Consider the following 26,068-nt stretch of genomic DNA (forward strand, 5'->3'; position numbering starts at 1 on the left):
CTTGCTCATGGATATTGTAGCGGTCACTTGATAAGGAGAGTTTGAAGACTTATCGCAAGTGAAGACAATCAATAGAAATTCAAATGCAAAATATTGACTAGCTTTAAAAAATCACAATGTAAAAGGTCCTTAGAGATGTAAAATATGGTGCTCCCAAAAGAACCCAGGATCCAGTTATAAAATTGTCAATGGATTTAAATACACATAAGGATATAAAATGGTTCCAAGAAATTCTCTGAAGGAATCTCATTTAAACACATTTTTAAAATCACATTTTAAAATATTATTTTAAATTAGGGCAATTTTAGCTCTTGTCCATAGAGATCATACTCTTTAAATAATATATATCTTTGAATAGTTGGTGGCAGAGAGAGCCTCTCCATTAAGGCTGGCTGGCAGAGTCGCTGGAGTCCCATAAGTCTTCGAATTCTTAACCTACATAAATGCTTTAAGGAGCAGGGATTCTCTAAAGTGAATGGGAAAAACAAGCGAAAAATAAAAACAATATTAATGGATTAACCTGTAAGATACAGACTGTTTTAGAATAATATTAATAGTGTCATTCTAAAAAACAGGCATGCACACATTAGCAGCTGCTGACTTTAAGTAAAATTCAAATTGCAATTAAGCCTTCCAGACCATTCCTCTAGAACGTAAGCTCTATGAAGGCAGACGTTTAGTCTGCCTCTGTGTCAGAAAGGGTCTGGCTCCTACAGGGTGTTCAACTACAATATGTTAAATGAATGAATGGACTTGATTAAAGAAAGCAAAGGCTCACATCTCCTTCTATTTATTTTTTAGAATTGAGTATTTGAAAGATATATTTCTTTACTTCCGCTCTCTCCTACCAATCTTTCTGATGAATAGTTATCTGTGAAACATCTGATACAAATGATTCCATATATCCATTATTCAATCTTAGCTTTGTTTCAGGGTCTGATACCTAAACATTTTATATTTTCCAGAAAATCTACTAATGTTATTCAAATAGCTGACGTTAACCTTTATTTTCAACTCTTACTTTATCTCTTAGTACCTTTATCTATAGTATAATTACAGTACCGATATATTATCCCAGCAACATGAGCTAGTGAAAAGGCAGCATTGCACATGGACTTAGTTGTGGGCTCTGGACTCAGTCGGCTTGGATTAAAATCCTGGCTCTGCCACTTCGTATTTGTGTGATCTTGGACAAGTTATTTAACCTCTGTGGTCTCAGTATTCTCACCTGGGAAATGTGGATAACCCTACCTTACAGGGTTGTTTAAAGATCGAACAAATTAATTCATGTAAAGTATTAGAAAAGTGCTTGGTACATTGTAATCATTCAATAATGTGAACGATCACTCAATTCAATAATCAAAGAGATCACATTTCTGCTCTATTTGAGATCGTAAACGTTCAAATTATCTTGAAAAAATTAAAACAGTGTTTTTGAAAAACCATTGAGGCAAAGTTATTGTTACCAAAATAGGCAGAATAAACCCATCTTTTTTTTAAAAAATTACCATTTTATTTTTTTCCCTAACAAAGCCTCTGCCCTACGTATACCTGGAGGAATCCTGACCTCCAGTGGTTAACCATACTCATAGCAATCTACTGACTTAAGCTCTAGTTGCAATGCTGTGTGACTGAAACAATAAAAACACTTCCTGGTCTTATTCCTACTTGGATTGCTTTTCTAAAATCATAAGAATTGGTCATTCTTTTGCACCACAAACACATGGGCAATGAATTACCAATTAGAAGCAGAATCTGTTCTATAACAGGAAGCACAGTAGTATTGGAGAAAGAGCCTTTGTTTTGACGTGAGACAGACCTAAGAGCTCACATCCTTGCTTTATTATTTTCTGTCTATAACTTTGGGAAATGAATTTATCTAAGCCTTAGGGTTTTTTCCTTTACAATCTCCAAAATATTTTAACTCGTCTATTGTAAAATAAAATATAGATAAAGCCACTGCACAAACATACAGTTTCTTAAGTTATTATAAGTCATTATCGGGTGAACATCTTTAATCATTTCCCAGGTCATGAACAGAAGAACTTCCCCAGCCATAACAGAATTCTCTCCACAATCCATCCCAAACTTCATTCCTTCCTCCCCTATAAGGAACTACTGTTCTGATTTTTATAGTAATCATTTCCTTTAGAGCTTCATCATCTCAGTGTGCTATCCCTACCCTATATTATTGACAATATTTTTTTGAATTTGATGTGTTTTTCAAGGCTTTTTTAATCTGCAAGGTCTTCTCTCTATCCCCTTCTTCCTTTCAATTAATCTTTGAATATCCAAAATGCCATATTTCCCACAGCCTGAACTTTGAGACTGCATTTTCATGGTGCACTTCTGTGTCCTACTGCCTTCTCTATTTCTTGCAGATTATTAGCTGGATCCAGAGGCTTGATCAGACTCAGGTTTTATCTCTTTGGCAAAACTATAGCTGGTGCTGTGTTCTTGCACCAAGAACCACATTACAGGGTATTAGCAGCTTACTGAGGGCTGCAAGATGGTGATATCTAATTATATCATTTCTTTTTAATTTATTATTTGGAATACTTTTATAAAAGGATACGTTTGCTCATGTATTCTTTGGTTACTGGTGGCACAAATCATACAGGTATGGTGGAATAAATGCTTGCATCTTTTCCTTCATTAATTTTCAAGATGATGAATTGATTTCCTTATCCTTTGGAGCTGACCAATTTTTTAAATATTATATTTAAATATTTTAATTGGTTTCAATTCATTGAAATAATTATCCTTTTGAAGCTTAAATTGTCCCATATTTGGCCAGTGGGAGCCTCAAGCTGGCTCCTGAATTCTTTGGACATGAGTCTGTGAGAGTTTATCTGGCATGACCAGATATACCTGAGTCATCTTGCATATTTCCTTCCCCAAACCTGAAATCATCCATTTCTCCAAGAAACTTTGGTTTATTTTTCTAGGAAATGCTATTTCAAAGCCACAGTCTGGGTGCTAGGGATATGCACTGCTACTGGGCTTGTCGTTATTTCTAAGACTCTTCTGTAGACAGATAGACACACACACACGCTTTCAAGGTAAAATAGTTTATGAGTTCATACTAGTAGTACCAATTCAAATTCAGAGCTACAGAATTTTTCTTTAAGCTCTTCCATATTACGTCTGTATTCCCTTTCTTCCACACTGGCAATCCTGGTTCTCAAGGACACAAAGAATAATAGAATTAGAATATCCTAGGTACTGACTACATCTCTCATTCTCAGCATAACAATATCATGCTACCAACCAGTATAATTTCTGAGCTCTGTTAAAAATGTCTTTGTGTGTGCTCTTTCCATTTTTCTCCCATTAAAAACAGTTGTGTCATATCTACATTATCTGACAGTATAACCATTACATATCTTCTCCCTTTTAACTGGCACTTAGTCTTGGTTTTCTGTTTAATGCTCATTACTGGTCCTATGTCATTATCTCTTTAGTTATTTTGGTTTGTCTGAAGCTTATTTTTTAGGAGATTCTTGAGAACGTGATCAGAAGAGTAATATTGTTTAAGATAATCTGAATTTTTCCCTTATAAGTCACTGGTTCTTTTTACCTACATGACCAAAGGGTATAGTAATTTGTAATTTTCAGCTTCAAATCTTTTTTCATTACAGAAAGTTTTTCACAGTACACATTTTTGTATTTGCTCTGTTCCTTTGTTTGGTTTTCTTTTTCTTTAGCTGTCTTCAAAACTGTCCCTGTCTTTCAAAGCCTTTTATATATCCCTTTATTTCCACTTTATTTTTAAAATCTTCTTTAATTTCATCTTCTATTTCTCCTAAGTCATTATCTATTGCATTATTAGTTCTGGCTTTCATTCCAGTTCAGTCTTTATATTCGAAATTAATTTTTTGTTTTTCTTTCTAATTCCTTCCTCAGTACTGTTACCTCATTTCTGAATTTTTCTAATACTGACTTGTGTTGTTCTTTCATGTCTTGTGTCATTTTCCTTATGCTTTTTAGCTTGTTTTGAAACAGAGGGTTTCAATTTTAATCTGTTCTGAGGGCATGTTTTTCTGGTGTGCTTTTGTTGTCTGTGGGGATGTTATTCTGTTCCTCTTTCTATTTTTTCTTATAATATATATATATATTTTTTTTTTGCTGTACGCGGGCCTCTCACTGTTGTGGCCTCTCCCATTGCGGAGCACAGGCTCCGGACGTGCAGGCTCAGCGGCCATGGCTCACGGGCCCAGCCGCTCCGCGGCATGTGGGATCCTCCCGGACCGGGGCACGAACCCACGTCCCCTGCGTCGGCAGGTGGACTCTCAACCACTGCGCCACCAGGGAAGCCCTAGCCTTAGTTTTTTATTTATAAAAATTAGCAATGATAACACTTAACTCTACAAGTTGTGGGGATTCGTGACATACTTTACATATACATTTCAGATACTTCATGTAACCTTACCATAATAAAAATACATAAAATGCTAATAATTTAGTTTTTAAAATAGCTAAATTTATAAGTGTTTTTAATGCTGTAGGCTTTATGCTAAACACCTCACGTGCATCATCTCTTTAAATCCCCACAACAACCTTATGAGGTGAATACTATGCTAGCCGCATTTTGCAGTGGGAAAACCTTCTCATAAGAAGGATAAGTAACTTGCTCAAAGTTACACAACTAGTATGACTATCTTGGTCTTTATACAGGAAATAAAAAATTCCCCTCCCCTCAATGAAACAAAAATGATGCAATAAATTATTGCTTATTTCCATGAAAATATCAGCCCTGAATGATATATACACTATATGACCCAGCCATCCTACACCTAGGCAAGGCCAGAGTTCCATCCCATTCTAGGTCTATCTGACCCCAGAGGTCGATTTCTAGGCTCACGGTACTATATGATTCATCAGATTCTCTAAGGTTCCTGTTTCAGTTGCCACAAAGTCTCTCGTACCGTCCAACTCATTCCAGTGGAAGCGCCATGTGAGGGAAATCCAAGCTTACCTCCAAATCTGCATTCAGTTGAACTATCACCCTTTCTAGCCCATCAAAGTCTCCATCCTTCCTCCAATTTACGTCTCTTGCTACCATAGTCAAAATGGCCCAAATTCAGATTATATACTTTAATGTATGAGACTCTGATGGAAACAAAGTGCTTAGATGAAAACCACTACATTGCCCGTTTCTTTTTATAGAACTTTATACCTAACAAATATGGTATGTGAATCAGCTCAACGTTTCAGTTTCATCTTCTTGCCTATAAAATATAATCTACTAATTTGCATAAAATTTGGCTGATCCTAAAGGCTAGGCTGTCACGGTTTTTCACATTTAAACTTGATTTTGGTGTATTAAGAGTGCCAGAATATTTAAATGTAATGCCAAGTTCTATGATGCTTCTTCAGGCTCTATAAAGTGATGTCCATGTAGGTTTTGAAAGTTCATTTTTCCAAACTCATATTTTGAAAGAGAAAACCTTTCCAGCTTATGATTTTTTTTCTAGTTTCTATTTGAATTTGGAGTAATTTTAGATGTACTTTAATTGAAACTTTTGCAATATGATGCACTTTTATGATTATAAGTAAACTTTAACCTAGAAATACAAAATGGCCTGCTTGTAATACACACTTTTGATGGTAGGAATTTGTCAATAAAGACTCAGAAGAGAGCACATCAAAAAGGATAATTCCAATTCATTCCATTCATTCATTTACTCAATATTTATTGAGTATTTACTGCTTATTAGGCATTATGCTAAGCCTTGAGAATACAAAAATAAACAAAACAGATCCCTGCCCACATGGAGATTACAGTCTATATACTTTATGATATATAGCAGCTAACTTTTAAAAAGTGAGTTCTAGTCAGAATATAATATAGTAATAGGATTACTCATTATACAATTAAAGAGTTGGAAATTATCAAGGAAAGCAAAAAAGTAGTATCTTATATCAGAGGAAGTATTAAAGATGATTTGAAAAAACAGATAATTCTGAAAACAAAGTAGCTATGAAAAAGTATCAAAAATGACATTAAGAAATTTCCCCCATATGTATAACTGATTCACTTTGTTATAAAGCAGAAACTAACACACCATTGTAAAGCAATTATACCCCAATAAAGATGTTAAAAAAAAAAAAAAGAAATATCTCCTATTTTCATTCTCCATAAAAAATTTTGTAGGAAAAACTTTTGCTTTTACCTAGCATTTGACGGATTTCTGGCCATTCTCTCTGTACTTCTAGTGCAGATTTCAGTTTAGCACACAGAGGGATATAATCCATGTAATCCATTAATACACGAATAACACTGCCTACCAAGTGTTTCATCCAAGGAACTGTAATAAACTCACAGAACTGAGAGAAGTGATGAAATTTAATTTAGTAGTACTTTTAATATACTATATACAAAAACACTTAATTTTGTTCTGAAAAATTATTATCTGTCATTTTACAGGAAGTGAAAGTTCCCTCCTTGTAATGAACAAAAAAAGAAAAATAAACGGTTTGCTTGTTTCTGTGAAACTATGAGCCCTGAAGCACGCGTGGCTCTGATGCGATTGTATTCAGCACGATGTGGAAGAATCATGCTTCTTTCCATGCTTCTAGCCCCAACATTCCACCAAATAAGCATAAATTATTGATATATTTTCCCACATTCTTCAACATTCGGTTTCGAATTCAAGAAAAATACACTTTTTTTTTGGCCTAGTTTTATGCTTATTTCCCCATATCATTGCAAACAAAAACTCAAGAACAAGAAAAATATAAACGTTGGAGTTGATTTTTCTTTTCTTCTAACATCCCTGATGAGCAAACGTTAGGATGATGACCCAATATGAAGAAGAGAAGGATGTAACTCACCGGGTTATCTTTTATGACACAAGACGTCCATCCCGGCAGTATCTCTTCCTCTATCTCTGACCATACAAACGAATTTCCAAAGATGTCCCCGTGCATGCAGTCAAAGCACATCTCCACTTGATAGCCGTTATTCAGCAACAGCCTGAGCATTACCTCGTCATTTAGGGCATACTGAATGGCACTGGGGAAATGAGTGTCATTCACATGCATGAAATAACAATTGACATTAGCTCCATGGGCGAGAAGCAGCCTGACAATTTCGTGATTATGGGCCCTCACTGCCACAAGAAGACAGTTGAGGGGATCTAAGTTTGGGTCTGCACCTGCAGCCAGGAGGACTTCTGTGCAGTGGATATCATTATTGCAAACGGCAAAATAGAGAGCAGTCTTCCGTTCGTCATCATAGCTCTTGGAAATGTGGTCAGCAAGCAGGGTATTGACATCAAAGCCATTTTCAATAAGCAGTTCTAGGCACTGTGCATTTTGTCCATCTGCTGCTGAGTGAATTGGCGTTAGCCCACTTTTCTGGATTGCGTGTTTGGATGTTACTGGAATAAGATATTTCAGTGCACTAAAAGAAATCAAATATCCACATGGCATGAAGAAAATCAAGAAATTAAATAAACCAGCTTCCTCACTAGACAAGTGAATGCAATTTACTTAGTTTCCTTTATTTTCTCTAGATAACCTTACACAAAAACATTTAATATTTGTCCATTGACTTACTACTTTTCAGTTTAGTGTAATTTAGTTTAGTTTTGATTTAGCTTCCCAGGCTAAATATTCCTGGGGAAAATACTGGATCTTATATATTTGGTCCTAGAATTGTAATTATTCAGGAACCCTCCCCATCTTTCAGTTCTTCTCTGAACAGCATAATATCTATAATCAACCAATGCTATGTAACGAAAAAAATATAATAGGAAAGTAAGTCCATTTGATGCCATAGAAGAATGCTTCACACTCTTGACCATTATAACATGGAGTCACAGGAAGTTAGAGATGGAAGTGACCTTGAGCGTCACTGAGTTCAACCCCTTTATTACCAGCAGAGCCATATGAAGTCTTGAGAAGTGAAATGACTTGTCCAAGGTCACATAGATGTAGGGCAATGACTACAATTTAGGCCTCTTGAATTCTCATTTGTACTCCCCTTACACTGCTTCCTGAGCAATGTATGCTTTAATATTGGCCATGTATATCCTGTCTGCTTACTTGAAATTGAATTATTGGCAACAAAAAGAGTCTTTGTTGTTCCACCAACCTTACATCAGTTCAACCGAGACAACTAACCACAGTTTATGTTTCAAAGAACCTGTGACAAATAGCTGTGAATTTCACACTTGACTGATGAACTAGAGAAGTATGAGAGCCACAGGCAAGGATAAGTTGATCTCTTGTGCCTAATTCGGAGCTACCATGTGTGAATTTATGAACTTTAACAATGTGTCACTTAGTGTCAATTACGTGTCATTGGCTACTTAACTTAGCCAATGTCACCACTGAAATTGTGATAAAGCCTAATGATTTCAAAGTTTTTGAACTTATGAAATATACTTAATTACCTAAAACCATCCTTTCATGGTGGGTAGTTTAATATCATGATTATAGATTTCTATTGATATGTTGGTTGTGGCACACTTTTGTGATTTAAAAGTATATCTGGCCTTTTTATCTGGGGGAATAAAGAAACCTAAATTTATAATGAAACTTTTCTATTCAAGTATAAATTTGACATTATATTATAATATCTGTTGGTGTTGATAAAGATTAGAGTAGCACAAATTTTAACCCTTGGCCAAGGGCAAAATTTTTAGAAACCTGTAGCCATCTGTTAAACGTATTAAGAAAAACAAAAAACAAAAAGGCACATTTGGGCGGCTTGTGCAGAATTCTCACTTATAACTTACCTTCTTCTAAAAGAAAATATCTTTTCATTTTAAAAGTAGTATAAATTCGATGTGGAAATTTTTTAAAGTAAAAGAATACAAAAAGAATGGGAAAAATCAAACAAATATATAGATATACAAAACTTGTGAACATTTTTCCTTTTTCTTTTTGGATTTTGGGAGGTGTATAGATAGATTTGGGATTATACCATATATACAAGCTTGTGTTTTTCCACTTGAAATGATCATGCTATGATTTATTACTCACAGGTAATGTCCCTCGTAGGCAGCTCGGTGTATAGGAAGATGCCCTGCTCTGTTAGGTATGTTTCCACTTCCTCCATATTCCAGCAGGAGGGAGACGCAGTCAGGATTGCCCCCTCCTGCTGCCTCAAACAACACTGATGCCCCATCATCCGCCAAAGCAAACACATCCCCTCCTGGCAGTATAAAACATGCGGCATAGTGATAGCTGGACAGACTGTCAAGATAATCACCTTAAAAATAGCCTGTGGTTTTCCTTTCTGGTTAGGACTTAAAAGTATAGAATTAAGAACACCTGTGTTCTCAGTCTTTTCAATAAACAATCATGCAGCATGTTTCATTCTATTAGAAAATCTTTCTGTCATAAGAACATCTGAGAAATCAAGTCAATTTCCACGATAAACAAAGGCTCCCCCAAAAAGGTACAGTTAGACTTTTAGAGACAGCAGTTAACACTCGATTTCAAGAAATATTTATCAACTGTCTTCTGTGTGCAAACACCATGTGTGACCCAGCAGAAGATGCTAAGATAAATAAATCTGACTCTCTTAAGTGGCTCTGAGGGGAAATGAGACAAAATATCATCAAAGAGCACAAACTGTATAATATTCAAGTGAGGTCAGGACCAGAAGGCATGATGTAGGGGAAAGTGATCTGTTTGCATTGCAGTTTTGTTGCTGACTGTGAGAGTTTGCGGCAAGCTATTTACTTCTATGAACTTCCAACTCCTCATCTGTGAATTAGAGTAATACAGCTTATTTCATAGGGCTGATTTGATAATTAAATGAAGTTGCATTTGGGGGGCGCCTCAAAAATGTTAGTCTTTTCCCCACAGAGGATAATGTTGTCCTAGCCTTTATTTACAGATGAGGAAACTGAGACCCAGGTGCTTAAGTAACTAGGCGAGAGTCAGACAACGGGTAGGTGGCAGAAACCAGTTTAAGAAGTCGGTATCTAAATTCCTGGTTCCGTTGTTGTATAAAGCACTTGGAGGTTTCAAAGGAGGACAGCATCACGCTCTGTTGGGAAGAATTAGGAAAGTCTTCAGGGAGGACGTGTCTCAAGACACTAACTCTGAATTGTGTTGGAGAGTATTCCGGATGAGGGCGAGAACCTGACCCAAACCCAGAAAGAATGAATGCAAGGTATGTTTGGGAATATTGCTAGGCTATTTAACTGGAGTACAGGATACATATTAGGAGTAGTGAGAGATAAACCTGGAAAAACAATTCAGGATGGTGCAGTGGGGACCTGAGCATGATTCAGTGGGCAGTGGGGAGCCACTGAGGATTTTCTGAATCGTTTATTCTACTGTAGCTGACCTTTAGGGAGAGGAGCTGAGTTGTAATATACAGTATGGATTCGCAGATGGAGAGACTGGAAACCAGGAAAGTGGTTAGGAACCAATTACACTGGTCCAGGGAAGATGGGAGGATGCAGATGAGAGGGTCTGCCAAGGTGAGAACTGGTGAGAGAGAGGGTTGCTGTAGTACACGGCAACTGACCATATTTGAAACAGAAGGTGATGGGGGAATCAGAGATAAATCTAAGCTCTCAGTCTTGGCTGAGAGAAATTATTAAAAGTGTGAAAGAAGAGGAATTCAATTTAGGAGAAGATGAGTGTGAGACCTTGGTGAGCCATCTATGTGAAAACTGGGAGCAGTCAGGGCCAGGCACTCAGATTTGTAGGTCCCCGTGCATAGGGTTCAAGTGAGTTGCACAATAAGGGTCTATTGAAGGGGCGATCGAGGGATGGGACAAAAGCTTGATGCCCAGATACATTCAGGAGAGGAAGAGGAGCCAGTGAGAAGTGGAGAAAAGGAGATCCAAGAGGCAGGAGAAAAGTCAGCAACATGCAATTCCTTTTCTACGTACCTTTGTGGATCAGGTGTTCCAACACATCACAGTGACCATACTCGGCCGCAACACCTAACGGGGTGACTCCAAATCCGTCTCTTAGGTGGACATTGCCTCTGTGGTTTAGTAGTAGAGCTACTATATCTTTGTGGCCTTGTTTGGCTGCTTCATGCATTGCTGACCATTGCTTGACACAGGGCTGGTCAAGGCTGGTGTGGTGTTTAAGCAGGGCAGACACCATGTCATAGGAGCCCATTTTCACAGCTTGAAGATGATTTTAGAAAGAATAGTCAATGGTAGGCATATAACATGAATACCTTACATGGCATTAAACTAATGACCAGGTTTAATATCAAAAGAGATATTAGTGATTTCTTTTCTTGTATTTTTCACACCCCTTCTATTTCTCATACCAAATTCCTATTGTGAAGTGTGAGCGCGCAAGATGATACTGTCTTTTCTTTAAGACAGACCTGAGGATGGGTAAGAGTTTCATGGAAAAGAGGATGCCTATCACTAAGGAAGCTGTGTGTACTCTTTCTAAACTTCTGTTGCTTCATCAACAAAATGAAAATAACATCAACTTTTGTATAAGTTAAATAATGTATGTATGTAAAATGCTTAGTATATACTAGGAGCTCAATAAATGATAAGCATTATTATTACTATAATTTCATCACTTCTAGGATCATGGAGCCACATGTGTAAATAATGTTTATCAAATTTTTCTCCCTCTAGAATGAGTTTTTTCCCCACCAAATCCAGCAGTAAATATTAAATAAACTTCTCTTTCCCATACTCTTATGAGAGGTTAGCAATAGGAATGTTTAGAATCCAGATAGGTCAGTTGTTCTTTTTTATAGGTGAAGTAAGTGACAGCTAATGTACTACGTTTTCCAAGGTTCACTAAATCGGATGTCTCTCTCCCTCTCTGTTTTTTTCTAATAGCTGAAATTACACTGTTAAAAGTTTTCCCCCCCTTCGGATTGTTAATGGATTGTCCCAGTTTAGATATAAATACTTCTCAAAGAGGTAATGCATTTTCCTCTTAGCAGTCAAGTAAAATCTTAGTAAGAAACAGAGCAAGACGAGTGCCACTCTCTAACACTCATTCATTCGTTCATTCATCCTTTCATGCAGTTAATACGCACTGGCTATATGAAAGGCACTGAGTTAGGCACTGTGGACAACAGGAAAAAGACAGACGTAGTTCTCCCTCGTGGAATTTACAGGCTGGGGAAGAAACCTACACTGTCTTCTCTTTGAAGAGAGACTCAGAGTCTGGGCCTTTGCTGGGAAAGGCAGGAGGACATGCAGGGCCACATAGAACATCCCGGGAAGCTAGGAGGCAGAATCCAGAAAGGCTCTGAGGCCAAGGCAAGGGAAAGGGCTCCAAAAGGCATAAAAGGAGGATGAAGACAAACTTGGCCTATTTCATTTGGAGGCAGGCAAGCCATCAGGCAGTGAGATTTCAGTTTTTCTTCTGCTTACTGTCTGAAGCAGAGTCTGCTGACAAATGCCTTTCTCTGAATCACCCATCTGCCACTGGCAGCTCTAATTGCAGTGAATTACCTCATCCTGGCTGGTGCTCTTGCAAACATCAATAAGTTAAACAAACTAAGAGATAATGTGTCCTCATTTATCTTCTTGCTCCTATTCCATTTTTTCTACTTAGAAAAAATGTATTAAAATAATGAACCTCTTCCCTCATGATCTGTTTTCCTTTTGTCTGACTCAGGGAACATGTTGATTAGAGATATTAGTCTTTTGTCAAGAAAATAGCAGCATATATAAGCCATATTCAACTTAAAATAATCAAAACTTTGCTTGCAGTTTAAGTTTTGGAACTAAGAATACATTTTATTTCTCATAGAAATAATCAAAATCATGGGGAACCCCTCCCAAGCTAACCCATGAAGACATTCTTAACAAATAATTGGCTAAAATAATGAAAACTAACAAGGTACAGAACTCGTGTAATGTAGCTAAGTAAAATACAAATTAAATAATATATGAAGTAAAAAATATATTTCACATATATGTATCTTTATATGCTTAGAGGAAACAAGCCTCAGTTGAAGAGTTAGGGAATTAGAGAATTTTGCATTGGTTATAGGCAGTATTGAACACTTTATAGTTTGCTGGCACTTTTCTTTTTTAAAAAAAATTTCGGGGCTTCCCTGGTGGCGCAGTGGTTGAGAGTCCGCCTGCCGATGCAGGGGACACAGGTTCGTGCCCCGGTCCGGGAAGATCCCACATGCCGCGGAGCGGCTGGGCCCGTGAGCCATGGCCGCTGAACCTGCGCGTCCGGAGCCTGTGCTCCGCAGCGGGAGAGGCCACAACAGTGAGAGGCCCGCGTACCGCAAAAAAAAAAAATTCTGTCATTTTCTTTCTGGATATATGTGTTTTGCTCATATAATTTACTTAATCTCGGCAGTGAGTTATCTTCTGACTCATATGACATACCAGTAGAGAAGAGATTTTTTTTTTTTTGCAGTATTTTGACAAGGATTTAAAGATTGAAAGAGGAGATGGAGTAGAGAGGATATGTATTGATCTGTGAGAAAGAAAATGTCTGAAGTAAAATTAACTGAATTGTAAATGGCATAATGTTCTCGGAAAATGGAGGGCAGTGGAACTGAGATGTTGTGCCAGACAGTTCCCTCGGCTTCCTCTGTACCCTGGGACCCACCGGCCAGGATAATCTTGTGGCTAAACTACTGGAGAAAGGCTACACCAGGTTCAGAGGGATGGGTAGAGAGGGAGTCCGGGGGCAAAAAACATTTAATAACTGTCAGATCATCACAAATGAGATATCTACACTCAGCAAGTAACTGTATAACATGACTGTAATACATCTAAGTACCATAAGTAAGGGCCAGGTGGCTGATGGGGAAAAAGGGCCCTGAAGGGACCAAAAGTGATTTTTTTTTCCATCTAAGGAGTATTCCATAAATAAAGACAAAGATAATGGTGACAGGTTAAGACAAATAAAAATGGCATTGCACATCAAAATTTATTTTTTAAAAGAGCACTTTTTTCTCTTATCTCTCCTTTATATGTTAATGGGCTGTGAGTAGCCAAAAGTAGCCCCAAAATTCAAGAAAAAACTGAGAAAGTGCCATGGATGATCCATTTTCCTATGAACTTAAAAAGACTTGACATAGATTCCACAACAAATGTCCTGAAGAAGGTAACCCAAGGAGAGTCCTTATTCTCCAGAAATGTGGATGATAGGGACATAAGTGAACACCTCCATAATATTTCCTTCATGAGACTTTGATTTTATCTTTGATGTTACCAGTTGGTTTTTAAAAATATTATTTCCAAATGTTAATTCTATTTTGACTCTGATAACTCAACGATCAAGCTCCTTTCCCATACTTTAGTTATTGCTAGAGTAGAGAGATCAACAATGGAGTCTTTGAAATGCATATAAATACTTAATGCTCTGTTGTGGGCATTAAGCAGTAAAGAAAAATTTAAATGAAACCAAAAGAAAACAAATGAGTGATAACCATGACTTAGTTGTCCCTTAAGAACATGAGTGGATTGAGAATAGGAAGTAGAGAATAATTGTATATTTGCAAAGTGAGATAGTATACAAACTCTGGAAAAGGGTATCTTTTTTGCAGAAATCAAAGACTATAGAAACACCAACAAATACATGTAAATACTCCATGGTATATGCCTTTACAAAAATAGTAGATCACACTAATAGTGGTGAAACAACCAGAGGTGATATTCCATTTAGTATCTGTCCCTGCTCAGGAAAACAGTTCCGTTCATTTATGAAAAGCACCATGTTACTGTGACATAAAGGCTGGTAACATGTATGCAGAGAAAAATCATCTCTTCCTCAGTACTTGTGTTTCCCCTTTTCCTCGAGCAAGAGAAGCTCCCAAGTTTTAGCTGTTCACAGTCTATCCAGGTAGAGACTAAATATCCCGGCTTCCCTGGCACCTAAGTGTGGCTATGTGACAAAATCTGAACAACATGGTATGAACAGAAGTGCTGTGTACAAGGTCTAGGTCATCTTCTTAGAGGCCAACATGCTTTCCCAAGGCTGCCTCTTTCCTCCCCCCTGCTGGCTGGAAAAGGTAACATCTGAAAGTCTTGTGTAAAGGAGGCATATCCACCCTGCCAGCCCTAGGCCACTCACTTCTGAAATGTTGTGTGAGAGAGGAATGAACTTCTTCCTTTTGAAGTCATTGCTGTTTGTTTGTGTTGTGTGTCTGTGTTTGTCTGTTTTGTTATGGAAGCTTTACCTCTACCCTAACTGTAACAATAAGTTTGTCCAACTTAATCTGAATTTGGGAAGGCTGAAAGCTCTGACACAGGGCAAGAGTAAGTAAGGAGTCAGATCGGAATGCGCCTACGCTGTGGTGACACTGTTCATGTAACAATTTTGTCCAGGGGCGAAGGCTTGCCTAGGAGATTTTCCCTCCCCTGTCTGCCGACGATCCCCTTTACATCCCCCCGAGTCACAACTCAAGAGCAACTTTCTCTTTAGAAGCTTCACAGATTCACTGCTTTCTTATTTCCCCAATTTACGTTGAATATACACCTTTGTTATAGCATGTATTAACACTAATTATACTCTATTTCAATCATATCTAGGCTCTCCTGCTAGACTGTTTGAGAGGAAGACGATCATAACATTCATCTTTCTATCCATGCTGTCCGGCACATGCTGGCTTACTGGGACTTTTCAGTAAACGTTGGTTGCACTGATGTTGTTGAATTAATGTTGTCAAATGTGAATACTTTACTGATGTTCAACTTGTCTAAGTTTTCTGTTACTGATATTCGAGTTGTTACTGATATTGAGGTTGTTTTAAAATTTTTAGTGATTTTTAGGGCTTCCCTGGTGGCGCAGTGGTTGGGAGTCCGCCTGCCGATGCAGGGGACACGGGTTCGTGCCCCGGTCCGGGAAGATCCCACATGCCGCGGAGCGGCTGGGCCCGTGAGCCATGGCCGCTGAGCCTGCACGTCCGAAGCCTGTGCTCCGCAACGGGAGAGGCCACAACAGTGAGAGGCCCGCGTACCGCAAAATAAATAAATAAATAAAAATTTTAGTGATTTTTAGTGTGGACAGGAGCTGTGGTATTGTTTTCTCGCTGGGCCCACAGCTCGTGATGCTTTATTTGCTTCCTCTGTGACTGCTGGTGCACAGTCTCAAGGCTTCTCCCTCTCTTCCTGCCACGCCTACACTATTTCATAACGTCTCTCTTCTCCTGAGCATCTACCATGTGGCAAGAGTTTTACATATTTATATTTTTCTCTAATTTTTTATAACAATTCTGCGTGGTGGTGTTGCATTTCCATTTTATACTGGAGGAAACTGTGGTCCATGACTCCAATCTCACAGCTAGAATTAACATTCACATAACAATACTGTATTGTATATTTGAAAGTTGCTAAGAGAGTAGACCTTAAAAGTTCTTGGGGTTTCCCTGGTGGCACAGTGGTTAAGAATTCACCTGTCAACGCTGGGGACACGGGTTCGAGCCCTGGTCCTGGAAGATCCCACATGTCACGGAGCAACTAAGCCCATGCACCACAACTACCGAGCCTGTGCTCTAGAGCCTGCAAGCCACAACTTCTGAGCCCGAGCACCACATCTACTGAAGCCCACGTGCCTAGAGCCTGTGCTCCACAGCAAGAGAAGCCACCGCAATGAGAAGCCCGCGTACCGCAACAAAGAGCAGCCCCTGCTCGCTGCAACTAGAGAAAGCCCGTGAGCAGCAACGAAGACCCAATGCAGCCAAAAATAAAATAAATAAAATAAATAAATTGAAAAAGTTCTCAAAACAAGAAAAAACAATGTGTAACTATGTGAAGTGAAGTATGTTAACTAAGTTTTTGTAATAATCATTTCGTGATATAGACGTATATCAAATCATGTTGTATACCTTAAACTGATACCATGTTATATGTCAATTATATCTCAATAAAATGGGGGGCAAAATAAATCCAAGGATCTCAGGTGCCAAAGCCGAAACTCTTACTCCACACCTATGTCCCTAAGAGAAGGAAAGGTTATCTTTGGTCATTTGTAGTTAATCTCATCTCTCTCCACTTCTACAGACAAACCTGCTAATTCTTATCTGTCAGCAAGCAGCAGGATACACAAGCCTGAGAAGAAGCTGATAGATAATCGCCACCTTCAGGCTTACAACCATTCCTGTGTTATGTCACAGTGGCAGCCCCCTAGTGGTGCCCAGGGCTGCACCTGTGTGCTCAGAATCTGCTGGATCTCCTGCCTTTCAGTTCTTCTTCCTTGTCCTGCTGTGGACCTGACGTCTCTCTTTGGAATTCCCTTTCTGCCTCCTTATTCAGGCTACAGAGCACACGTGCGATCTTCCTCATAGCTGGACCCCAGTTGGAGAATATTCCTTTAGAATTGGCACTCCTGGCCTCATAAAACTCCTCGTTCGGATCCCTCCTGATTAATTGTTGCTGAAAGAGCTTTCACATTTGACCTCTTTGTGGGATAGAAAAACAAAATCATAGGACAGGTGAGATGGGGGTTAGGGGAAGACCTCAGGGAATGGAAGGAGATGAGGTCACACAACTTTAGCCAATCAATACACAGTGGTTTCCAATAAATACTTATTAAATATTATTTATCTCAAATTATAAAAGTTCTAGAAAGAAAGGTCATTTACCAAGCAGAAGGGGTGTCTCTCCTTTGTCATTTTTGGTGTTTGGCCACACTCCTTTCTCTAGTAAAGTTCTTACATTTTCCACCAGACCAGCTTTGACTGCCAAAGTTAAGGGTGTTTCTCCATCAGAGGTCTTGAACTCCCAGAGCGTCTTATAGGATGCTGAGATATGAAAGCATCGTGTAAAGTTTAAAATCTTTACTTAAAGGATATCATATAGATCAGAATGATGCAATATTATCTACAGTAGATTGAACAAAGTCAACTGATGAAAAAGGGGAGACTAAAAGGAGATATGATTAAAGTCTAGCAAATGACAGTGAGTAGAAGTAGATGAGCGTGGTCTTGCTAATCAAGTTGACAGCTAGCAAACCAACATCTATGTCTCAAGGTGCCTTTTTAAAAAATGATAAAGGGTTGTGAATTCTCATTTCTTAATAAATTGTAAAACAAATCCCCAATCCTTTGTGTTATTATTTAAACTGCATCTGAAATTGCTTTTTAATCAGATGAAGTCTGTGAATGTGGGAATGAGAAGTATTTGAATGAATGTATCCAGTCAGAATATGTCAGAAAAGAAATACCATGCTTAACATCATCTATTTCTGTCTGTCTGACTGTCTACCTGTCTACCTGTCTAATTATCTGTTTTTAACATTTTTTTAGCTGGCTGGCTAGCTGGATAGCTAATTATCCAGTAGCTATCATTATCTCCTACAGCAGAATCAGGGAGCAACATTGAAGGTTGAAAAGTAGAACACTTTCAAATTGTTTTATAAGATGCTGAGATGTGAAAAATGCTATGTTAGAACATCAGAATTATTATTAATATTTAACCCTAGGTAAGCTTACCGCAATAATTATTGTTTGCGTTATGAAAAAATTAATGTAATATAAGGATAGATATTGTAAGTACTACTTGTACTAAATAATACTCTTTCGGATACCACTAACTCAAGAGACAATTCAAGACGAAAATTTTAAACTGACTTCTAAAAGCAAAAAGCTTTATTTTAAATAAATTAATTCATGCTGCAGACAAACTTTTAAGTGATAATCACCAAACATCTTCCCACCAACCTGTGTCATACTTTTAGGAGGATGCAAATGGTGAACCCTGAACCCCACAAAATGTACTGATCTTTGTACTCAGTTTAAAGCATGAGTACTGCCTTTTCTAAACTGCAAATCATCTTTTATTCTAATTTTTCTTTTTGCTTGTTACGTTCATTGGGATTACTCCATAACATCTACATTATGGCTTCAGTTTGGTCAAGGGGATTTTATGTTCTCTTACCATCCAGGACAACCTCAAGTATTTGTCGAATGGGTTGAACAACAGCTTCATGCAATGGAAACCATCCTTTTTCATCAGCCTCATCCAATGCATATTTATAGTTCACATACTCCTGGAGCTCAAGAATGTGACCTAAAATAAACACATGGGCTGATAACAAATCTCTTGGCCAAGTAGAATCTCCAATCCATCCTACTGTAGGTGATACACCCATTTACCTTGCTTTATGGCTTCCACCAGCTTTCTCTTTTGATCACTTAGTGGTACAAATCTACAGAGAAAGAAAAACAAGCCATATTTGTATTCATGGTACACTTCAAGGAACCAAAACATTTATTTAGTTTTTGCACATACTTTTAATAATCAAGATCTAAAAGAAATGCACACAACTGATTTTATCTACTTTAAAAACATAAATGTCTAAAAGTCAGATACAGAGTGTATTTATGATACATTGGACCTAAGAACACTAGTGACGATGGAGAAACAAGATTATAACATCGTCTCTGAAATTAGTTGTAGGCAATGAAAAAGGGGTAAACAACTGGAGTCAGAGTCAGAAGAGCTGGGTTCAGGTTTTGTGGTTTTGTGATCCTGGGGAGGCCAGTAACCTCTCTGGTTGGTGATTCCTACATTGGTAGAATGAGGGGATTAAATAGGAACATCTCTAAGGCTTCTCCCAACTTTAAAGACACTATGCTCAATAAAGGTTTGTTGCTTTGAACTTAATAATTGCTAATTAATGATTGCTTACTTGGGAGTGTATGCTCTACACTGCATGTTAGAGTCTTTAAGCAACTGATCCACAAGTGAAAAATAGGCTGAGCATTTACCGAACAAACTCCCAATCACTGGCCCAGCAGGTCATTGTCAGCCCTCAAGGAAGTTCTCTGGTGTGTGTGTTTATTCAGAGGCAACAAGGTATTTCGTAAGAAATTGATTTAATTCTATTAAAGCAGAAGCATCCACTGGTATTCTAGGACTGTGAATGCCTTCCTGGGAACTCTGAAGTTTTAAAATCTGTTGCAGATGAGGGAAAAATTAACGAGATCAGAAATTTAAATGTAATATGTCCATTTTTTAAAAGCTCAAAAGCAATAATTTTATAGCACTGAACCTTTTCAAAAGCACTTCAGAATTTCAGAATACAGGATTCTAAATACTATAATAGAATGTAAAGGTAAACTAAAGTTTGTTTTTGTCAGAAGTATAATGTATGCTATTCAAGACATAAATTTACTTTGGCAGTTTTAGACTCTATAACTCTTGCCAACACAAAGCACCAATTTTATGTGAAATTTGTTAACTGCTGTCACTTGAATAGTAGATAATTAAATAGGCTCTGGTTTATATATTACTTTGTCATATATAATAAAATCGTTCAACTCTTTTCCCATTCATTAAACTTACAGGCTAGGTGAATTAGCATTATTCTTCGTATTTTAAAGGTGCAACATGGAATCCATTTCTTATAAAGGCTGCCTGAGTCAGTAGCAGAACAGATTCTGTATACTTAGCTATACGTTCGTCGTATAAACAGTGCTTGCAAATTGGTTCACATTATTTATTGTCCTGTTTGATTCCATAGGAATTTAGGAAATAGGCAATCATATACAACCAAATTCAACTGGGAATTTCCCATCTAGGTAATCTCCATATTCCACAGGAGACGGGGATTTGTAGAAGATCAAATAGCTAAACCTGTGCACAGGAGCTCCTGTACGGTATTTAATTCCTCGCCACAAAAGAAAGGGAAGCATTTTCCTGGAGGAGGGCTCAGGAAATGTCATTCATTTCACTTTACAACAAAATGAAGGCCATGAAAAAGTTCGGGTGAGGATAGTCAATTTAAATGTTACCTTTCAGGATAAAACACAGTCTTGCTGGCTTCAATGGATTCTTGAATACTGAGCTGAACATCATAACTTGTAAGATGATCTTCATCGGGGTCATCATTAGCGTCCATGACTGAATATAATTTTGAAAGAGGCAAATTCTTAATATCAGCAAATGCCACAGAAGCGCATATAGAGTTTACCTGAAAGACGCAAAATGAAAATGCATTCACTTTTCCTCATTTAACAAACACAATGCAGTTAATATTTTAATCCATATTGTATATATAACACCCATTCTAACTTTTGAAACCTTAATTACCTGCCCTTTGGGTGTCTACATTTTCTAATTGTTGACTTTCTTTTGAGTAATGACTATAGTTGGGCTTACAAGAATTACTTTTTCCACACTTCTGACATACTAATTTGTCCCATGTTTTTTCTCAAGACATTGTTCTACACAGCACATTAGAAGTTCAAAACTCTGAGAAGACAGACGGGGTAGGAATAAAGAACGGTGAGCCTTTCACATTCTTTACTTTTTCTTTATTCTCTGTCTGTTGTGTGTGGGTTTTTTTGTTTGTTTTTTTGCGGTACGCGGGCCTCTCACTGCTGTGGCCTCTCCCGTTGCGGAGCACAGGCTCCAGACATGCAGGCTCAGCAGCCATGGCTCAAGGGCCCAGCTGCTCTGCGGCATGTGGGATCTTCCCGGACCGGGGCACGAACCCGTGTCCCCTGCATTGGCAGGCGGACTCCCAACCACTATGCCACCAGGGAAGCCATGTGTGTGTGTGTTTTTTTTTTTTTTTTGCTGATTTAGTCCTTTCTTCACACCCGTGGTTTGAGTTGGCTGCCTTGAATTGCAGTTATTTCTGTATTTGTGTTCAACTCCCTCTACCAAAATCTATGTTCTTTGAGGTGAAGGGCTCTACCTCACTTATCTCTGCCATCGCCTGCAACTCTAAAAGGTGCCTGGCATAGGGAAGCTTCCCAATGAACAACTGTTGAATTAAAGTTGGAGAGAACAGGATGTCACAAATGTAGTGACTTAGCCCTGCCATCAGGAAATTTGATAGAGCAAGTGGAGAAGACACGAAGGAAACTTCAAATAGAAGGAAATGAGAACTTTTAAGCACTGTTCTTCTTAAGAAAAGACTGTCTAGGGCTTCCCTGGTGGTGCAGCGGTTGACAGTCTGCCTGCCAATGCAGGGGACACGGGTTCGAGGCCTAGTCCGGGAAGATACCACATGCCGCAGAGCGGCTGGGCCCGTGAGCCATGGCCGCTGAGCCTGCGCGTCCGGAGCCTGTGCTCCGCAAAGGGAGAGGCCACAACAGTGAGAGGCCCGCATACCAAAAAAAAAAGAAAGAAAGAAAAGACTGTCTCGTCTCACAATGAAGCGAACAGTTTTCAGAAGTCCAGAACTCTAAAATAAAACAAGAGAGCATTAACCTGACAAAAACAGCCTTAGGCACTTGGAGGACTTCTTTACTGACCAGTTTAGATGGGTTTGATAGACCACATGGTTCTCTGGGTGCTTTAGGAAATCCACCTTTATGGACTTGTGCTACATGCATTCCTGGCTATGGAAAGATCCTTTCTCACACCTTGACAGAAGGGCATCCTTAATGCAGTTAGGGAGGATGGAACTGCTAATATAAGGACGGGTGTGGTAAGGCCAGCTTTATTAAGTGAGGCTTAATTGTGGGAACTGTTAAACAATAAGCAGGGTTAAAATGGACTCCTGCTTTTGAAGAAAAGAGTCAAAAACAGAGAGGCTTCTGGACTGACTTACGTCATTTATTGATGGCTAGTTCAGTTCTCCCTAATCCACTTGTTTCAACCAAATCAGAGCCACCATGAACGGTTGTGCAGGATGTGCGCTACACAAGTGTTCCTGGTTGACGAAATCCAGCCAAATCTCCCCTACTCGAGTTGTGCACGCTGGCAGGGTGCTTCCCCAAGGAAGCAGCATCTTTTCTTCATCTGCACCAAAGCGCTTATAGCCTGTGGGATTCCTGAACTCAGATGAAAATTTTTTAGCACCAGAAAGTTAAACAAAAAGAGGCCAGATTATTTAGTGTTTTGGATAATAAATGAGGAGAGATAGACATGACACGTTTTACCATCCAGTCTTCCAATCTTTTCCCAAAGTGGAAGGGCCTCAGGATTTGGTTACTCTCCTTCAGAAAGAAAGCCATGGTATCTCAGCAACCTCAAAAGTCTGACACGTACCCGAGGGACCTTATTCACCAAGTAGACTCAAGTGGTATTTAAAAAAATCTATTGTTTCTCTGTTCATTGTCTACCTTCTCCGAGAACGTGACCCAGTAAGAGCAGAGAATTAGTCTACTTTCAGAGCCAAGAGAAGTACCATCTTAAGGTATGTGGACTATAAATGGGTGTTGGATGAATGAATGAATGAGCTAATAAGTGAACCTAACATAATCTAGGTTCTGCTTTATTCTTAGAGTTGACCATTTTCCTCAAGTACGGAATCTTCTAACTAAATGAATCTGATTGCCCACCGTGTCTGGCTTCATTGTTCTCCCATCTGTGCTTTTACATCTTATTCCTCTTTATTCACAAGGCCCTCCCAGCTGTTCCAACTCATGGTCCCCATGGCCTCAAGCCTGGCTCCAGCCATTCCTCCTTTGGAAGGAAACCCTTGCTGAAATTCTTCAGCTCCTCTCTGGACCTCTTCATCCATGAATATCTCCTCTTATATAGTATTTTTCCAACATCTGGATTTACACTCATTTTGTATTAGCTTTGCAAGTTCTTCACATTTTCATGTTTTATATTCTCACTTGGACTATTAGTTTTCTGAGGGGAGAAAAAAAACACCTTACTTTCTTTGTCCTTTATGTCTTTTCTCTCTAATTCCACTCCTAATCAACTATAGGAAAGTGCCATTCTCAGTGATCACTGGGAAAAAGTTGTTGACTCATTACTGGCAGACAAGTCCTGAGTCCCTTCTGGCAGCATGATTTGACGATGAAGTTAGCAGTGTGGCATCACCTGTCTCACTAATGTCACAGTGGAGATGAGGAGATTGCATGGCTCTGGGATTAGTAATGGGATCCAGAGACTTTCGCCTATTTAAATCACCAGCTTAACTCTAAACCTGTTTGAAATTTGGGCTTCCAGTATGTGAGACACCACAGACTCCTTAGAGAACTGAGTTGCTCTGTGGAAAGTTTTTTATTTTTTTTTAATGTCCTTTTAACTACCATCCAGAAGGATGTTATCTAAGACTCTTAACTATTTTGTATCCCTAACAACAGCAGGATCTAAATGGTGAGGAAAGTCTTGCTACTACATGGAACATCTCCCATCTAAAATAAACTGTCTCCAACATTTTCCTGAAAGCTTGGGATGAACTGAAGACCTGTGCGCAGGTACTCTAAGGTGTCAGACAGACAATCAAGGGAGCATCATTGGAACAGAACCAGAGACATCAAGATGCAATGAGAAGAGCCAGCCTTTATTTAAAATTATTTAAATAAAGCACCAACCAGGAGTCTGAGGAAAGGCCAAATAATATTTTGACATCATTTAAGACCTATTCACAAAAACCCCACTTCTCAGTCTAGATAATTAATTGACCTTTTCTAGATAATCATTTGTCAGTCTTTTTCTGGATAAGCCCATTAGTGAGATTTATTTATTCTCCATAAGTAGCTGATTTACAAAATAATTGGTACTATCATTGGAAAGTTAGCCTTTTCAGTTCAGGCACTGGTTAACCTTGTTTAGAGTCAGGAACACGTTTGATGAAAGCAATGGATTCTCTCTCTGGAGGGATGCATGCCCACTCAAAATTCTGCATAAAATTTTAGGGAATTCATGGATCCTCTGAAGCCCTTTCATGTACCCCAGGAAAAGAACCACTAAATTAAGGATTTCCAAATGCTAAATGTATTATTCAGATATCAAGAATTTTTAGTTTACTGTCAGATGGGCTGAGTAAAATCCTAGAGTAAGATGGTGGGAAAAGGATTTGGTTATCCTGTAAGTTTTAGAATAACTTTGGTAATAATAAAAATGGTGATTATGATAGTAGCCGTAAGTTATTGAGTGCTTGCTTTGTTTCAAGCACCATGCAAAGCACTTTGCGTACACTGCCTTGCTTTAAGTCCTCCAATTCTACTTTGTAGGTATTAGAGGTTTATTGTACATAAGTGGAAACTTAGGCTTCGAGAGGTTGAGAGACCCACCCAATGTCACAGAGCTGCTAAGTAGCGTCTGGATAGAGTACGGTAACTTCATTTTTAATGTCTTTCCAAAGCTGCAGGAAAACAACCCACAGTCTGCTGTACTTAAAAGAAAACATTCTGATCTTGCTCTTAACAGTCAGCTCTTGATGACAATAACTTCCAAAATTAAAAAATAGCTTCCAGGGACGCATCAATCTTTATCGTCAGCTCTGAGCAATAGAGATTTGTGTTGCTTACGGTGGTCTGAGGTATTGTAAACTTGCTTTTATTCTATACTTTTTGTCTTGGAATCTAAACATTACTGTCTAAAAAATTGGATCAACATTCCAGTTTGTGCCCGACTGAAGTGGCCAAGGGGTTGGGATGATGTTGCAGGTATGATGCAGGGGTGAACACGGGTATATGATGCCTCTCGGCACTGAATTCTCTAAACTCCCCTCAATCCACAATCCAGGCTGCCACAATACTGTTGATGAGTTTGTGAGGCCCCTCAGACCTTCCCTTGAAACCTGTGAGCTCCTAAAGCGTGGGACCAAGGTCCTCCTTCCCCCTGGACCGGGCCCAGCATAACTTTGTTCCCCATGAATTGCTTGGTTGGCTTGCTTCCAATTACATCCAAGTCTGCTTACATCACTCACTCACATGCTCTGTCTTAGGCATAAAAAATTGAAACCGTGTCTGTGGGTTCTAAACGGGGCTGGTCTTAAGAGTTCCCGGAGTGGACAGATGCTTCCATGATGCAAGGAAGGACTTTGTGTTCATAAATATCACCCTACCTCAGCACCTGTCACATCAGTGTAATTCTGTTACATCAGTGAGAGAATCTGTCCCTTGGGGCTTATTGTTCCATCTTCCAGTGTCCCTTTTAAAATGCCAGTAACACCATACTGGCCCCCCATGGAGGACCAGGATCTCTTGGATTATTTGCTGAGGGTGACATGGGGTGGGGAAGACGGTAGAGGGTCTAAGACTGAATCTAGTGGAAGGTGACAGGAGGGGATAAGAAAAGGGCAATACAGTAAAATTTGGTGTTCTTTATACAGGGCCAGCCCCAAAATAAACACTCTTGAGGTTCTGAAAGAGGTGCAGGTTCTGCTGTGTGGAACTGGGGACACTGATATTCTGAGGAAATTTTCTTTTACCTTGAAAGTGCAATGGTTCTGGAGCAAGGAGCTTATCTATTAGAGGTCCCAGAGGGAATCA

The 26,068-nt window shown here is 38.8% G+C and overlaps 1 protein-coding gene across 1 annotated transcript; it reads right to left on the reverse strand.

Moving 5' to 3' along the window:
- Nucleotides 1–293: 293 nt before the first annotated feature.
- Nucleotides 294–20,778, reverse strand: ASB15 (ankyrin repeat and SOCS box containing 15). Its single transcript, XM_024757819.1, has 9 exons — nucleotides 20,672–20,778; nucleotides 19,031–19,083; nucleotides 18,813–18,944; nucleotides 17,519–17,677; nucleotides 10,866–11,111; nucleotides 8,995–9,166; nucleotides 6,838–7,408; nucleotides 6,177–6,330; nucleotides 294–466 (listed from the first exon to the last, which is right to left on the reverse strand). Exons 1-9 carry the CDS (start codon nucleotides 20,776–20,778, stop codon nucleotides 294–296), a joined length of 1,767 nt encoding a protein of 588 aa, XP_024613587.1.
- Between the last annotated feature and the right edge of the window lie 5,290 nt (nucleotides 20,779–26,068).

The sequence above is a fragment of the Neophocaena asiaeorientalis genome, unplaced genomic scaffold (genome assembly GCF_003031525.2).
Source record: "Neophocaena asiaeorientalis asiaeorientalis breed wild unplaced genomic scaffold, Neophocaena_asiaeorientalis_V1.1 scaffold116, whole genome shotgun sequence".
Taxonomy (NCBI): domain Eukaryota; kingdom Metazoa; phylum Chordata; class Mammalia; order Artiodactyla; family Phocoenidae; genus Neophocaena; species Neophocaena asiaeorientalis.